This window comes from Orcinus orca, chromosome 12 (genome assembly GCF_937001465.1).
Source record: "Orcinus orca chromosome 12, mOrcOrc1.1, whole genome shotgun sequence".
NCBI lineage: Eukaryota > Metazoa > Chordata > Mammalia > Artiodactyla > Delphinidae > Orcinus > Orcinus orca.
In genome coordinates, this window is record NC_064570.1 from 49,151,873 (window position 1) to 49,168,128 (window position 16,256).

The following is a 16,256-nucleotide window of genomic DNA, read 5'->3' on the forward strand; positions in this document are numbered from 1 at the left end:
AAACTATGGTTCTTTGAGAAGATAAACAAAGTTGATTAACTATTAGCCAGACTCATCAAGAAAAAAAGGGAGAAGACTCAAATCAACAGAATTAGAAATGAAAAAGGAGTAGTAACAACTGACAGTGCAGAAATACAAAGGATCATGAGAGATTACTACTATATGCCAATAAAATGGACAACCTGGAAGAAATGGATACATTCTTAGAAAAGCACAACGTTCTGAGACTGAACCAGGAAGAAATAGAAAATACGAACAGACCAATCACAAGCACTGAAATTGAGACTGTGATTAAAAATCTTCCAACAAACAAAAGCCCAGGACCAGATGGCTTCACAGGCGAATTCCATCAAACATTTAGAGAAGAGCTAACACCTATCCATCTCAAACTCTTCCAAAATATAACAGGGGGAGGAACACTCCCAAACTCATTCTACAAGGCCACCATCACCCTGATACAGAAACCAGACAAAGATGTCACAAAAAAAGAAACTACAGGCCAATATCACTAATGAAGATAGATGCAAAAATCCTCAACAAAATACTAGCAAACAGAATCCAACAGCACATTCAAAGGATCATAAACCACGATCAAGTGGGATTTATCCCAGGAATGCAAGGATTCTTCAATATACACAAATCAATCAATGTGATACACCATATTAACAAATTGAAGGATAAAAACCATATGATCATCTCAATAGTTGCAGAAAAAGCTTTCGATGAAAATCAACACCCATTTATTTTAAAAACCCTCCAGAAAGTAGGCATAGAGGGAACCTACCTCACCATAATAAAGGCAATATATGACAAACCCACAGCCAACATCGTTCTCAGTGGTGAAAAACTGAAAGCATTTCCTCTAAGATCAGGAGCAAGACAAGGGTGCCCACTCTCACCACTGTTATTCAACATAGTTCTGGAAGTTTTAGCCACAGCAATCAGAGAATAAAAAAAATAAAAGGAATCCAAATCAGAGAAGAAGTAAACCTGTTACTGTTTGCAGATGACATGGTACTATGCATAGAGAATCCTAAAAATGCTACCAGAAAACTACTAGAGCTAATCAATGAATCTGGTAAAGTAGCAGGATACAAAATTAATGCACAGGAATCTCTTGCATTACTATACACTAATGACGAAAATCCTGAAAGAGAAATTAAGGAAACACTCCCCTTTACCATTGCAACAAAAAGAGTAAAATACCTAGAAATAAACCTACCCAAAGAGACAAAAGACCTGTATGCAGAAAACTATAAGACACTGATGAAAGAAATACAAACAGATGGAGAGATATACCATGTTCCTGGATTGGAAGAATCAACATTGTGAAAATGACTCTACTACCCAAAGCCATCTACATATTCAATGCAATCCCTATGAAACTACCAATGGCATTTTTCACAAAACTAGAACAAAAAATTTCACAATTTGTATGGAAACACAAAAGACCCCAAATAACCAAAGCAATCTTGAGAAAGAAAAACGGAACTGGAGGAATCAGACTCCCTGACTTCAGACTCTACTACAAAGCTACAGTAATCAAGACAGTACGGTACTGGCACTAAAACAGAAATATAGATCAATGGAACAGAACAGAAAGCCTAGAGATGAACCCATGCTCATATGGTCACCTTATCTTTGATAAAGGAGGCAAGAACATACAATGGAGAAAAGACAGCTTCTTCAATAAGTGGTGCTGGGAAAACTGGACAGCTATATGTAAAAGAATGAAAATAGAACACTTTCTAACACCATACACAAAAATAAACTGAAAATGGATTAAAGACCTAAATGTAAGGCCAGATACTATCAAACTCTTAGAAGAAAACATAGGCAGAACACTCTATGACATAAATCACAGCAAGATCCTTTTTGACCCACCTCCTAGAGAAATGGAAATAAAAACAAAAATAAACAAATGGGACCTAATGAAACTTCAAAGCTTTTGCACAGCAAAGGACACCATAAACAAGATGAAAAGACAACCCTCAGAATGGGAGGAAATATTTGCAAATGAAGCAACTGACAAAGGATTAATCTCCAAAATATACAACCAGCTCATGCAGCTCAATATCAAAAAAACAAACAACCCAATCCAAAAATGGGCAGAAGACCTAAATAGACATTTCTCCAAAGAAGATATACAGATTACCAACAAACACATTAAAGGATGCTCAACATCACTAATCATTAGAGAAATGCAAATCAAAACCACAATGAGGTATCACCACACCAGTCAGAATGGCCATCATCAAAAAATCTACAAACAATAAATGCTGGAGAGGGTGTGGAGAAAGGGAACCCTCTTGCACTGTTGGCAGGAATGTAAATTGATACAGCCACTATGGAGAATAGTATGGAGGTTCCTTAAAAAACTACAAATAGAACTGCCATATGACCCAGGAATCCCACTACTGGGCATATACCCTGAGAAAACCATAATTAAAAAAGAGTCATATTCCAAAATGTTCATTGCAACACTATTTACAATAGCCAGGACATGGAAGCACCCTAAGTGTCCATTGACAGATGAATGGGTAAAGAAGATGTGGCACATATATACAATGGAATATTACTCAGCCATAAAAAGAAATGAAATTGAGTTATTTGTAGTGAGGTGGATGGACCTAGAGTCTGTCATACAGAGTGAAGTAAGTCAGAGAAAAACAAATACCGTATGCTAACACATATATATGGAATCTTAAAAAAAGGTTCTGATGAAGCTAGGGGCAGGACAGGAATGAAGACGCAGATGCAGAGAATGGACTTGAGGACACGGGGAGGGGGAAGGGTAAGCTGGGACGAAGTGAGAGAGTGGCATGGACATATATACACTACCAAATGTAAAATAGATAGCCAATGGGAAGCAGCTGCATGGCACAGGGAGATCAGCTTGGTGCTTTGTGTCCACCTAGAGGGGTGGGATAGGGAGTGTGAGAGGGAGACACAAGATGGAGGGGATATGGGGATATATGTATACGTATAGCTGATTCACTTTTTTATAGAGCAGCAACTAACACAACGTTGTAAAGTAATTATACTCCAATAAAGATGTTAAAAAGAATGAATTTATGTATTTATCATATTATCTTCAAAATTAAGACCAAAATTAAAGATAAATACTCTTGGACAACTCACAAACTAAAGCCTGAGAAGTATTGACCCAGACTACTAAGATGGCTTGTTACTCAATCTGTTTGAGCCTGGATAAAATGCATTTGTTAATTCATTCAAAAATGAATTCTTTAATTCATTCAAAAACACTTGAGTACCTTCTTGTATTAGACATGATTCTAGACCCTGAACAAGACACTTGAAGCTCCTGTCCTTGAGGTGGTTACATTTTAATGGGGGGTAGAGGGGAAAAAAGTAAACAGATAGAAAAAATATATAACACAGTAATCGGGCAGGTGGTGATTGGGGTAGGGGCACTGGAGTGTTAAGATAACCAGGGAAGACATCTTTGAAGAGGGAACATTTAACTGAAACGTGGATGGAGAGAGGAAGCAGGGCTTCTGGAGGATGAACAGTGTTCTGTAATGTTTCTCGGAGTCTGTAGTGATTCCTTTCACATCAAATTGTGGCATGATATCACAGATTTTACATCTTTCCACAAATTGCCTTTTCTCACTGGACTATAGAAATAGATGATATCTCTTATATGCTACAAACCTAAATCTCTTTTCAAATTCACTAATTATTCCAAATCTGACAATAAGGTAACCCTTTTTAACATTTAAAAAATTGGAATTTGTTTGCTAGGGGTTTTACTCCTATATATATATATATATTTGGAATTTTTGAATTTTATTTTATTTTTTTATATAGCAGGTTCTTATTAGTTATCCATTTTATACATATTAGTGTATATATGTCAATCCCAATCTCCCAATTCATCACACACTCCAATATATTTTTAAGAAATTTTGTCAGTGGAGAATACTGAGGTTTTTTAAGACAGAAAATTATATAATAATACAGAGGATGGCAGCTAATATGGAGCAGGCTTCCTGTGTGCCAAGCCTTTTCTAAGTTCATTGTTTACACCCATTATCTCAGTTAATGTTGCAGTGATGTTTTCAGTTTAATTATCCTCATTTTGCCCAGTAGAAGCTTAGACAAGGAGACCAAATGATTCACCAAAGCCACACTGAGTCAGAACTCACACGCCCAAGGCTGTCTACCCACCCCCAGCTACCTTTTGCTAACACAGCCAATTACTATCTTTCAGCCCAGTCAACTTCAAAAGACCCTCAAAGAGAATTTGAAAGGAAGGAAACTGAGTTCCCAACTGATGCATATAAAAGCTCAGAAGAGTTGCATCTGTCATTTGATGAAGATGATAAAGAAAATGTTGCTAATATTATTAGCCAAATCTTTTCTAATATAAACAGATTAGCTGATAAAGCACATTATTCTTTCACTGCAGTGTTCACTCTTGAATCCCAAAGAGAAAGCTCTTTAGAGGACAGTGAAGAAGCCAAAATGAAGTCAGATGATAAAGACGGTCACAAAATGAGCTGCTAATGCCATGCTTGTGGATCTTATTCCCATTTATTCCATATTTTATCATGTTTATATTGAAGCTTAAAATTACCCACCCCCTCCCTCAAATTGGACACTTTAAGAGAAAAAGAGTTAGCTTCTCTCTTACAGATTTAAACTGAGCAGCTATAGAACAGAAATAGATTTACCAGAATGAAGAAGAAAATAGAACCCAGCAAGCCTAATACAGTTAGAACGCCCCCCAGATTTTTTTGTATGTTTCCAGATGTGACACAATTATTATCATACAATAATAAATTTTCTTAAAAGCTCTCTGCTTCCTTTAATGGGTTGGAATCAGAGCATCATAAACCCAAAGTTGTAGCTATGAAATGTTATCATTTAGTGCTATTTACCCTTATAAAACTTTTCCATTTATATAATCAAGAGCATACAATATAAACTATCTTTATTTTTTATTTATAATGTTACATTTAATTATATAATTTCATTAGAAAATATTTTAACCCTCCTTTAAAATTACTGCACAATTTCCCTATTTATAGGTAATAGTTTTAACTAGTTCATTACATCGAAAACTAAATTATTTTTTTGCTACTAATACAAATAATGCTCCAGTAAATTTTTTTCCAATGAATTTTCTACATGAAGTTTTGTCTGCATGTTGACATAAGTGGAGTCACTAGTTTGATGAGTATGAAGCTACAGACAGTCAAATTGCTTTGCATAAAGTTGTTCCAAATTATGTTCCCGTCAGGAATATACAAACTACATGTTATAGTTTCCTCGGTATTTTCTCTTTTTAAATATTATTTTAGTTTTTATTTGACTATTTCTGAAGTTTAGTATTTTAATACTGTGTTAGCCATTTATATTTCTTCTTTTCTGAGGTGACCATTTTTGTCTTTTGCCCATTTTTCTAAATTGTATCAGTTATATGGTTCCTATATACATTTTCTATATTACTCACTTATTTTTCATATTTTTTTTCCAAATTGGGTGGTTTGTCTTTTAAATCAGCTTGCTGTTTTTGAAGTAGAGGAATTTTTCACATTTTCATAGTCAAATCATTACTTCCCCTTTGTTGATTTCTTCCATTTACTTTCAGGCTTAAAAAGTCTTCCTCTCAACCAGAGATTTAATATATATACTTATATTCTTTTTTTTATTGGTCTGACCTTTTTGTATTTAATTTTTAATTGCATATATAATTTATTGTGTTATATAATGTAGGGCTGATCTTTTCTATTTGGTTTCTCCTCCTGATTCAGATAGACATGTCTTTGCCTTGTGTTTATTTCAAGCTGAGTAGGAATTGAACTGGGCACTGTCAGAAACTTATATATGACACTCCTCCTCCCCCAGCATGCATGCGCACACACACACTTAGCAGAAGACCCAGAAATTAAAATTTTGGCCAAGTGGCATCTGGGAACCCCATCTCTGCTGCTGCGGAATTCCCAGCACCAGTACATACACAAAGGGAGCCCCTCCCTTGTATTATCTGTTCCCTCTTTGGGGGAAGCTGTCCAAGGTAGAAGCAGTCATCAGTGCCTCTACCCACTGCTGGAGGGATGCCAACACTGCCAGTGTACCCTGGTAAAAGGCACCCTTTCTCCCCCCTGTGTCTGAGATAAGCACAGCCTTTACCTCTTGGAGCCAAGAGTCTGTTAGTTACCTAAGGAAGGGAAAATTTGATTTTTTTTTTCAATTTACATCCACTGGCATTATATGAAACTGAAATTACTCTTGGTTTTGTCATAAGTTAAGTCATTATCTTTATTTTCTACTGCTGATAGATATGTTTACCTATTTGATTATTATGGTTGTTATTTTAATTTTTTAAGAAATTGGGAACATGAGTCCTGGGTCCCTGGACCCATACCACAATCTTCTTTGGGATTCACCTACACTTTAAATACTGTTCTTTACGTGTTAACAGAGTTTTATTCACAGATGAAAAAGAAACAAGTAAAATGTCTACACTTCAAAGAAGTCAACAAGACTCTAGTCAAGATCTAATGCTGGATTCAAAAAAAGGTAAATTAACATTTGGGTAATTTGGTTCTCTTAGACTGTGGATCTAAAAATCACAAATAGTTCCTTTAGAATTTTGAAGGAGTAACATGTGTGTGATTTTTTTTTAAAAAAAAGTATTATTAATATCCACTTACTTTATCTTAAAGGCTACTATAATATGAACAGTTAGACATGCAGGAACACAGAAGAAATAACATGTGATATATTGTTTTTGTGAACAAGAATATTGAGAAGATAGGAGATCTATTTTTTCTGCCATTCCTGGCATGTGGCTACTGTAATAATTCACAAGATGGCTGCTAGCATGCCAGCCATCATATCAGTGTGCAGGAAAAGGGAAAAGACAAGGGACAAAAAATTGGCATTCCATCCAGCTGAGTTGTTCCTCTTTAAATAGAAAACAAGAAGACTCACCGCCTCCCCTTCCCAAATTTTTCTTGCATCTTATCTACCAGCCATCCAAACTATAAGAGAAGTTAGGAGATGTAGTGTTTTTAGCTAGGCACATGGCTGACCCTAACAAAATCAGGGTTCTGTTACTAAGGAAAAGGAGACCAGATATTGGATAGACCACTAGCATCTTCTGTCACATTTAGTACCTTTGCCTGGCTATTTCTGCCTCCTCATGTCCTCTTTCCCTGGCTATCGGAAGATCTTGGGTTCCTGCCTCTTCCACTCTGGCTCTCCAGAAACTGCTGGCTCTCTCTATCCCTGAGAACAGACTTCTCACTTTACGACAGGGATGGCAGCAGGCAGCTGCTCTTCAAAGGTCCTTTGGGGTTTTTCTGGGCAAGGATCAATTGGGCTCTCGCATGAGACCCTGATGGATAGAGCCTTGGGGCAGCTCAGGAGGCACTATTGGAAAGGCAGAGGTAGAGGAGTCAGGTGGAGCTGCCAATCTCATGTCCCATTAGAGGAGTGGATGAATGTTTATATCATGGTGCAGCCTGTGAGCCAGCTCAGTCGTGTAAGGAAACATTCAGCACACAATGAGACAAGAATCAAGTCTAACACTTCAAAAACCAGCCTATGCCACCCTTTCTTCCATCCCCTCCAACTTGCCTACCTCCCGTCCTCTTATTGTCGCATTTAGTCTCATGCTTATAATTGGAAGTATTTATTTTGTTTTCTGACTCATTCCCTAGATGCCCAAGTTTTAGCCTGACCCCTGGAAGCCTTTGTTTCCTACGTCTTCTCCGTGGCTTCCTGAGTTTTGACTCCTGCCTGACATGACTTTTTTCATGCCTCATTAACTTTCATTCTGATGCACTGGCTTTAAGCCACTGCTCTGTTATTTTGTGATTCCTGACTTATTTCCCATCCAGTCTATTTCTCCCTTTTTCGGGCATGTGCTGCAGGAACACAAAGAGTACTTCCTTGGGTTAGGTATTTACAATCATGTTCTATTGCAAATAGCATTGTTTACTAAAATTATTAATGGCGTTAATTTATTGATTTATTTTACTTTAGATGTAATAGAATATGTGATAGAGGAGGTAACTGCAGATCATCCGGAAGTTCTTTCCATAATAAAGGAGACGGTTGAAATGGCAAAGGACATGAACTTTGAACAGCCACATGAAAAAATTGCTGAAATCTTAGACGAAGTTCTCCAAGAGGTAAGAAATCCAGGCTCTTTATTTTTATCATTGATTTCACAGTAACTGAGAAAATGTTAACCTAGTATATGTACAATTATTTTAGAATCCTGTATGACAGTGTTGAAATCTGTAGCCTTCAAATTCATGTGCATTTTACAGTCAACATTGTTATGTGTAATGTACCCCAGTGAACAGTTGCTTATAAATTTTCAATAATTATCAACAAATGTGCAATATAATTTCATAGCTTTGACATTTATTCTTCATTAACTTTTATTGTCTTTAATTCAGTCCAGTTGGTTAAAAGATAGTTTATATGAAGCAAGTACCAAAGTTACTTTTTCATCTATGAGCCGGTTATTTGTAAACCAAGACAAATTTTGCTCCCTAGCTAACTAATTTCATCCAGCCACCTTGAACATGTTCATGGGGGAGATGGATGTACACACCACGGATTTTCCAATCTAAGGGGAAAATAAAGCCTCAGGTACTATGTCCTACCCATATCAAATCAGAAGGCTTATAAAGACCACATGGATCTGTTTTGTACAGAGTGCTTGGGTAAGCGTTCAGAGCAAAAGTTAAAGAGAACAAATCAGTTTTGGTCGTTCAATGAACTTATGTATTTCTCTGTAATTTGAAAATGATGTAATTTAAAATCATGAGAAGAAAAAAAATGTTCTCTGAGAGTATAGAACCACTCTGTAACACATTGGGTGAAATCCTTGAGCCCCAGGCTCTACCCAAGGCAAATTGTTATCCCCCTCTGAGCTTCCCAAAGAGATCTTTCAACTTCTATATCTCTTCAGGTTGTTCTGTCATCAATTTATTTCTTCAGAAACATTCTGAGTACCTACTGTGCTAGAGCCTGGGGACACAAAGATGAATTAAACATAGCTCTTTCCGTTAAGGAGCTATCAGTCAGGTAGGAAAGGCTGACATAGAATCCAATAATTAACTCTCATGTGCTAAGTGGTAACTAGATATGTACAAGGTATAGGAATGTCAGGAAGGTCAAGGCTATTATCTCATCCTGGGAGGTGAGACAGAGCATCCCAAAGGAGGAGATATCCAAGTCAGGGATGTCTTTAGCACTGTGAACATCCCATCCTTGCCCTTCACTGATAATTTGCTCCATTCTTTCCAGTGTTTATTCTGGAGGATACAAATCTACAGGGAGTACTACTAAAACACTTCTGATGTAGTAATATGAGTAGTGTCAATAGATGGTAAACTGTGAGTCTGGGATTGTGGGGGAGTTTAAATCACGTGAGATTTTAACATCAAAGCTCATATCAGATTGTCTTTTTCAAGAGAACAGAGACCAATGCAGGACACTGTTCTACCTGTCATCAATTTTCATGATCTCTGAGTAGGAAACCTATTTTTAAAAACTAGGTCATTACTAATTTCTTACATGTAAAGACAAAATCTTATTAAGGTATCTTTCTTAAATTAGTTTATAGATTTGATGCAATTATAATAAAAATGTCAATGTATTTTGAAAACTGACAAATGTCTCTAAAATTTATTTGGGAGAACCAATAGTTGAGAATTGGTAAGAACAGTCTGGCAAAGTATAACAGAGAGAGACTTGCTCTACCAACTAGTAAAATGTGATGTTACAGTGCTTTATAAGCCTGATAATCATACAAGAACTAACAGAACCACAGAGCAGGCACAGAAACAGACCTCAGTATAGATAAAAACTGAGTGTATACTAAGGTTTACATCACAACCCAAAAGGAAAGGAAGAATTATTTAATAGTGTTGATAAAATTAACTGGTAGGATAAAAACAATTTAGATTCTCAGCTTATATCAAAATTAATTCCGTATTAATTGTTAAATGTAAAAATGGCATGTTTTTACCCAGAAGGAAGTGTAGTGATATTGAAATGATCTTAGAATGGTCAAGTACTCTAGGCACAAATGCCATGGAAGAACTCTTAGAGCAAAATCTCAATGAAGATGCTACTTAACAATGATTCCCTTTCCTTAAAAAATACACCATGAAAATCAAAATTTTAAAGCAAACATCAAACTGGGGAAAGTATTTATAATAAATATGACACATTAATTCCTCATTATAAAGATTTCTTACAAATCAAGGAAAATCTAATACCAATGTAAAAAACAGACAAAGACGTAAACAGATTATTTCATCAAAGAAGAAATACAAATGGTTAACTGAAAAATTTTAATGTTCAAGTGTCAATAAAAATATGAAAAAAGACAATTTCTTACCTGTCAAATTGGCAAAGATTTTTTTAAAACTTATAACAATCCATACTAATGAGGCTGTAATGATATAGTCACATAGGAGTGAAAATTGTTATAGACATTATGGAAGCAACATGACAATGTATATAAAAAGCCTTTAAAATGTTCATTCCTTTATTCGTTTTGACCTAAAAACACTTTTTATAGGAATCTAACCTAAAGAAATATATACTTAGACAAAGATTTATATATGCAGATGTCCATCATATCATCACAATGTTATAATAAAATTATAAGTTATATAAATGTTTAACATGAAGAGGATGATTAAACAAATTAGGGTTTATTCATTTGACTAAATACTATGAAGCCATTAAATTTTTTTCAAAAAAATTGAATGAGATAGGGAAACTATAAATTATATGTTGATGTTGTTTTAATTTTCATATCTTTGAAACTTAGTAAAATTTTTTAACCATTTATATTGTTTCCAGTTTTATTGATATACAATTGACATATAAGATTGTATTCGTTTAAAATGTACAACATAATGATTTGATATTTGTATATATTGCAAAATGATTACTACAATAAGTTTAGTTAACATGGTCACCTCACATAGTTACATTTGTGTGTGTGTGTGTGTGTGTGTGTGTGTGTGTGTGGTGAGAACTTTTAAGATCTACTCTCTTAGCAACTTTCAAATATACACTACAATATTATTAACTATAGTCACCATGCTGTACATTACATGATTAGGATTTATTTATCTTATAACTGGATGTTTGTACCTTTTGACCACCTTCACCCATTTCCCCACCTCCAGCCCTGTCTCTGGCAATCACCAATCTGTTCTCTGTTTCTATGAATTTGGTTTTTCTAGATTCCACAAATAAGTGAGATCATGTAGTATTTGTCTTTCTCTAACTTATTTCACTTATACTTCTTCATTATAGCTTTTTTCCCCCAATTCTATTATGTGAAACATTTCAAAGTGTTAAAATTCTTTTTTTCAAAATACTCTTCATTCAGATGGAAATTCAAAAAGCAGATAATCTTAAATTCTACATAGGCCAGAGAGTTACACCAGTCTTCTTGAGATTTCTTCCCCTTTGACTTCTAATATTCTGTGATTTCCTGATGGCCCACAAACTTGTTTAAAGCCTTCAGAATTGGTATATTCATAGATCCACATCTAATCTCCATACTTGTGTTGAAGTTATTATTATTGGGTGGCAGGTAGAAGCCTTTCACATTGAAGGCTGAAAAGCAAAAGGGAAGTGAAGAGCATTGTCACTAAAAAAGGCAAACTGGGCTAGGACCTTGCTACTCAAAGAGTGGACCAAGGACCATTGTCACCTAAGAGCATGTTAGAAATACAGACTCTTGGGCCTTACCCTAGACCTTCTGAATCAGAATTTGGATTCTGTAATACTGAATAACATATAGTAAGCATGTATTGTTATATTTATTTAAGAAAGGCTTTTGCTTCCTGTTCTTAACTTTTAAAACTTATAGTTTTATTGCTTTAAAATTAAGTTTCTCTTTTAAAATTAAGTGGCTCTTTTTATTTCCTTCTGAAAGTCAGAAAAACTCAAAAGATACTTGATTAAGGTCCACAAAAGTAATATATCAAGGTAGTATCCTTTACTTGGGTAGATATGATGGTAATTTCAGTTTGCTGTTTTTCACAGGTAGTTGAAGAAAACAAGAATAGGTTTTATGGTGCCCCAAAATATGGAGGATGGATACTGGACAACTACCCTATTATGAAAGAACTGTGGATGGTCTTAGTCGACAAAGGAATTCTACCCGATTTAGTCATCTGTTTATCAGACACAGAAAACAATGGTTGGTAAATATTTATCATGTCAATTTAAAGTGAAGTTTTTATTGCTGATAATATTTTTAGTTAAAATATAAAATGAAAAACACTCCACCTTCCCTATGTACAAATACCACACCAGTAGTCCCTTCATGACCTAGAGGTACACAAAAGGAGGCATCCATCCACTGAGTAGGTGGCCACAGATGGTGTGGGATCACCTGATGTTCCAGCAGGCCCTTACAATTATTCTTTGGAGCTGAGAATCTAACACCCCATCCCAGTCAGCATTGTAACTTCTAAATGAAAAATATATGAGGCTGAGGGCAAAACTATATATTAGTCCTTCTTCACCTTAAATGGGAAATACTAAGTACATAAAGATAGCAGAACTAAATTTTAATTGTTCTGTCACTTTGTGTAAAGCTATAGTAATCAAAACAGTATGGTACCACCAGAAAAGCAGACACATAGTCCAATGGAACAGAACAGAGAACCCAGAAGTAAACTCACACATATAACGGTCAACTAATCTTTGATGAGGGGGCCAAGAATATTCTGTAATTTTGCATCTTAAGGAAATATATTTGAAAAGAGAATTTCCATGGAGAGAATATATTATACTACCTCTTTTTATGTTTTAGTTATTTATGACATGCCCATATACACCTTTTAAAAAGGATTTAAAAATCTCTGGCATTCCTATATACTAATGATGAAAAATCTGAAAGTGAAATCAAGAAAACACTTCCATTTACCATTGCAACAAAAAGAATAAAATATCTAGGAATAAACCTACCTAAGGAGACAAAAGACCTGTATGCAGAAAATTATAAGACACTGATGAAAGAAATTAAAGATGATACAAATAGATGGAGAGATATACCATGTTCGTGGATTGGAAGGATCAACATTGTGAAAATGACTCTACTACCCAAAGCAATCTACATATTCAATGCAATCCCTATCAAACTACCACTGGCATTTTTCACAGAACTAGAACAAAAAATTTCACAATTTGTATGGAAACACAAAAGACCCCGAATAGCCAAAGCAATCTTGAGAACGAAAAACGGAGCTGGAGGAATCAGGCTCCCTGACTTCAGACTATACTACAAAGCTACAGTAATCAAGACAGTATGGTAGTGGCACAAAAACAGAAAGATAGATCAATGGAACAGGATAGAAAGCCCAGAGATAAACCCACGCACATATGGTCACCTTATCTTTGATAAAGGTGGCAGGAATGTACAGTGGAGAAAGGACAGCCTCTTCAATAAGTGGTGCTGGGAAAACTGGACAGGTACATTTAAAAGTATGAGATTAGATCACTCCCTAACACCATACACAAAAGTAAGCTCAAAATGGATTAAAGACCTAAATGTAAGGCCAGAAACTATCGAACTCTTAGAAGAAAACATAGGCAGAACGCTCTATGACATAAATCACAGCAAGATCCTTTCTGACCCACCTCCTAGAGAAATGGAAATAAAAACAAAAATAAACAAATGGGACCTAATGAAACTTCAAAGCTTTTGCACAGCAAAGGAAACCATAAACAAGACCAAAAGACAACCCTCAGAATGGGAGAAAATATTTGCAAATGAAGCAACTGACAAAGGATTAATCTCCAGAAATTTACAAGCAGCTCATGCAGCTCAATATCAAAAAAACAAACAACCCAATCCAAAAATGGGCAGAAGGCCTAAATAGACATTTCTCCAAAGAAGATATACAGACTGCCAACAAACACATGAAAGAATGCTCAACATCATTAATCATTAGAGAAATGCAAATCAAAACTACAATGAGATATCATCTCACACCAGTCAGAATGGCCATCATCAAAAAATCTAGAAACAATAAATGCTGGAGAGGGTGTGGAGAAAAGGGAACACTCTTGCACTGCTGGTGGGAATGTGAATTGGTTCAGCCACTATGGAGAACAGCATGAACGTTCCTTAAAAAACTACAAATAGAACTGCCATATGACCCAGCAATCCCACTACTGGGCATATACCCTGAGAAAACCAAAATTCAAAAAGAGTCATGTACCAAAATATTCATTGCAGCTCTATTTACAATAGCCCGGAGATGGAAACAACCTAAGTGCCCATCATCGGATGAATGGATAAAGACGATGTGGCACATATAGACAATGGAATATTACTGAGCCATAAAAAGAAACGAAATTAAGCTATTTGTAATGAGGTGGGTAGACCTAGAGTCTGTCATACAGAGTGAAGTAAGTCAGAAAGAAAAAGACAAATACCGTATGCTAACACATATATATGGAATTTAAGAAAAAAAAATGTCATGAAGAACCTAGGGGTAAGACAGGAATAAAGACACAGACCTACTGGAGAACGGACTTGAGGATGTGAGGAGGGGGAATGGTGAGCTGTGACAGGGCGAGAGAGAGGCATAGACATATACACACTAACAAACGTAAGGTAGATAGGTAGTGGGAAGCAGCCGCATGGCACAGGGATATTGGCTGGGTGCTTGTGACCGCCTGGAGGGGTGGGATAGGGAGGGTGGGAGGGAGGGAGACGCAAGAGGGAAGAGATATGGGAACATATGTATATGTATAACTGATTCACTTTGTTATAAAGCAGAAACTAACACACCATTGTAAAGCAATTATACCCTAATAAAGATGTTAAAAAAAAAAAAAAGGATTTAAGATGGTCTCTTAAAGAATCTGGGCTCTATTTAAATAAATGCTTAAAGGAAAATATATTTGGATATAGATATAAATAATCTTTTCATTGTTATTTTACAAAATATATCTCACTATATTTTATAGAGCTTCAAAATTAACATTGTTCTCTTTGTGTTTCAGGAAAATATTTATTTAATAGACTGTATTTAGAGAATAAACAAGAAATTGACTCTAAGATTTTAGAAAGGTTATTGGATGAACTACAAAAGAAAAGAAAAGAGGAAGAAGCGGCAAGGTAAAATCTGCCTGGCACAATAAACTGGGTTAATTAACCTCTTATAGCTGTTAAATATGTACTTACAATTTATATTTATGAAATGTTTTTAGCAAAATGGTGGCCTACTAACTAGATCCAGTTCTAATTCTAAGGAAAGCAGTAATTTCACAAATACTTCCATAATCTCTAAAGTACAGAGTTGTGGCTGTTTTCACAGCCCCACATCAGACATTCTAAACCAAATATCTACTTTCCAAAGACACTGTAAAAAAATGAGCACAGGGAAGATATTTTTTTCTACCATGTTTATCTGTGACTTAAATATTATAATTTTGCTATCTAGAATCCACAAATGAAAGAAATAATCTAATAAAAAGTGAAAATACACTTGTGTGATATGACTAAAATCCAAAGCCTAAGTTCTACATAAGGAAAGAACAAGACTACTTATTATAATTGACAGGTTCAACATCAAGAGCTTATTCTCTAATCTGGGTGCAATGAAGAACATTTCAAAATGTGGACACACTTCCATCTGTTCATGGCTGGGGTCAAGACTAAACTTTAACTATCAAGTTCTTCAGACTGGAAAATAAAGTATAAAAAGAAAGAGTGTCTTAATGTGCTAATTGTTCTTCCTTCCTGAAACAAGCTCTTTAGACACTAAAATTTTTCATTAGTCCACTGAGATTCCTACTTCTCCAAGCGTTAAAGGCTGAGACATTCAAAAACTAAATTTCTTTATATTAACCCATTAAACCTCCCACTATTAATGATGACACCTATAGGAGCTTTCTCAAATGTTATTTCCTTTTCCCCTTCAGATACTAGCAATTTGTGCTGGGACTTAGGAGAGCTCTTTAAACTCTAGGAATTATGGAGCTGGGAAGTGGGTGTTTGTTAGGGGGTGGGGGATAACTGATAACTGTGTTTCAGAGGATTTTGTTATTTGATGTTCATTGTTCACCTAAATTGGCCGTTCCTTTATGAACTTAACACGAAAATACATAAAGTATAATTTAGATTAGTTAATAAAATTGTAAAATTGACTAAAAGTATTAAGACAATAATTACAAACTTATTACATTTACTTTTAGCTTTTAAAAGTTCTGTTACA

General features: G+C 35.3%; 1 protein-coding gene across 1 annotated transcript in view; it reads left to right on the forward strand.

Moving 5' to 3' along the window:
- Positions 1 to 16,256, forward strand: part of AK9 (adenylate kinase 9) — a 122,645-nt gene that overhangs the window by 42,308 nt on the left and 64,081 nt on the right. Inside the window, exons 14-17 of the mRNA XM_033418675.2 lie at positions 6,466 to 6,549; positions 8,020 to 8,168; positions 12,067 to 12,223; positions 15,043 to 15,157. Of these exons, the coding sequence (XP_033274566.1) occupies positions 6,466 to 6,549; positions 8,020 to 8,168; positions 12,067 to 12,223; positions 15,043 to 15,157 (505 nt within the window). The remainder of the gene's footprint in view (positions 1 to 6,465; positions 6,550 to 8,019; positions 8,169 to 12,066; positions 12,224 to 15,042; positions 15,158 to 16,256) is intronic.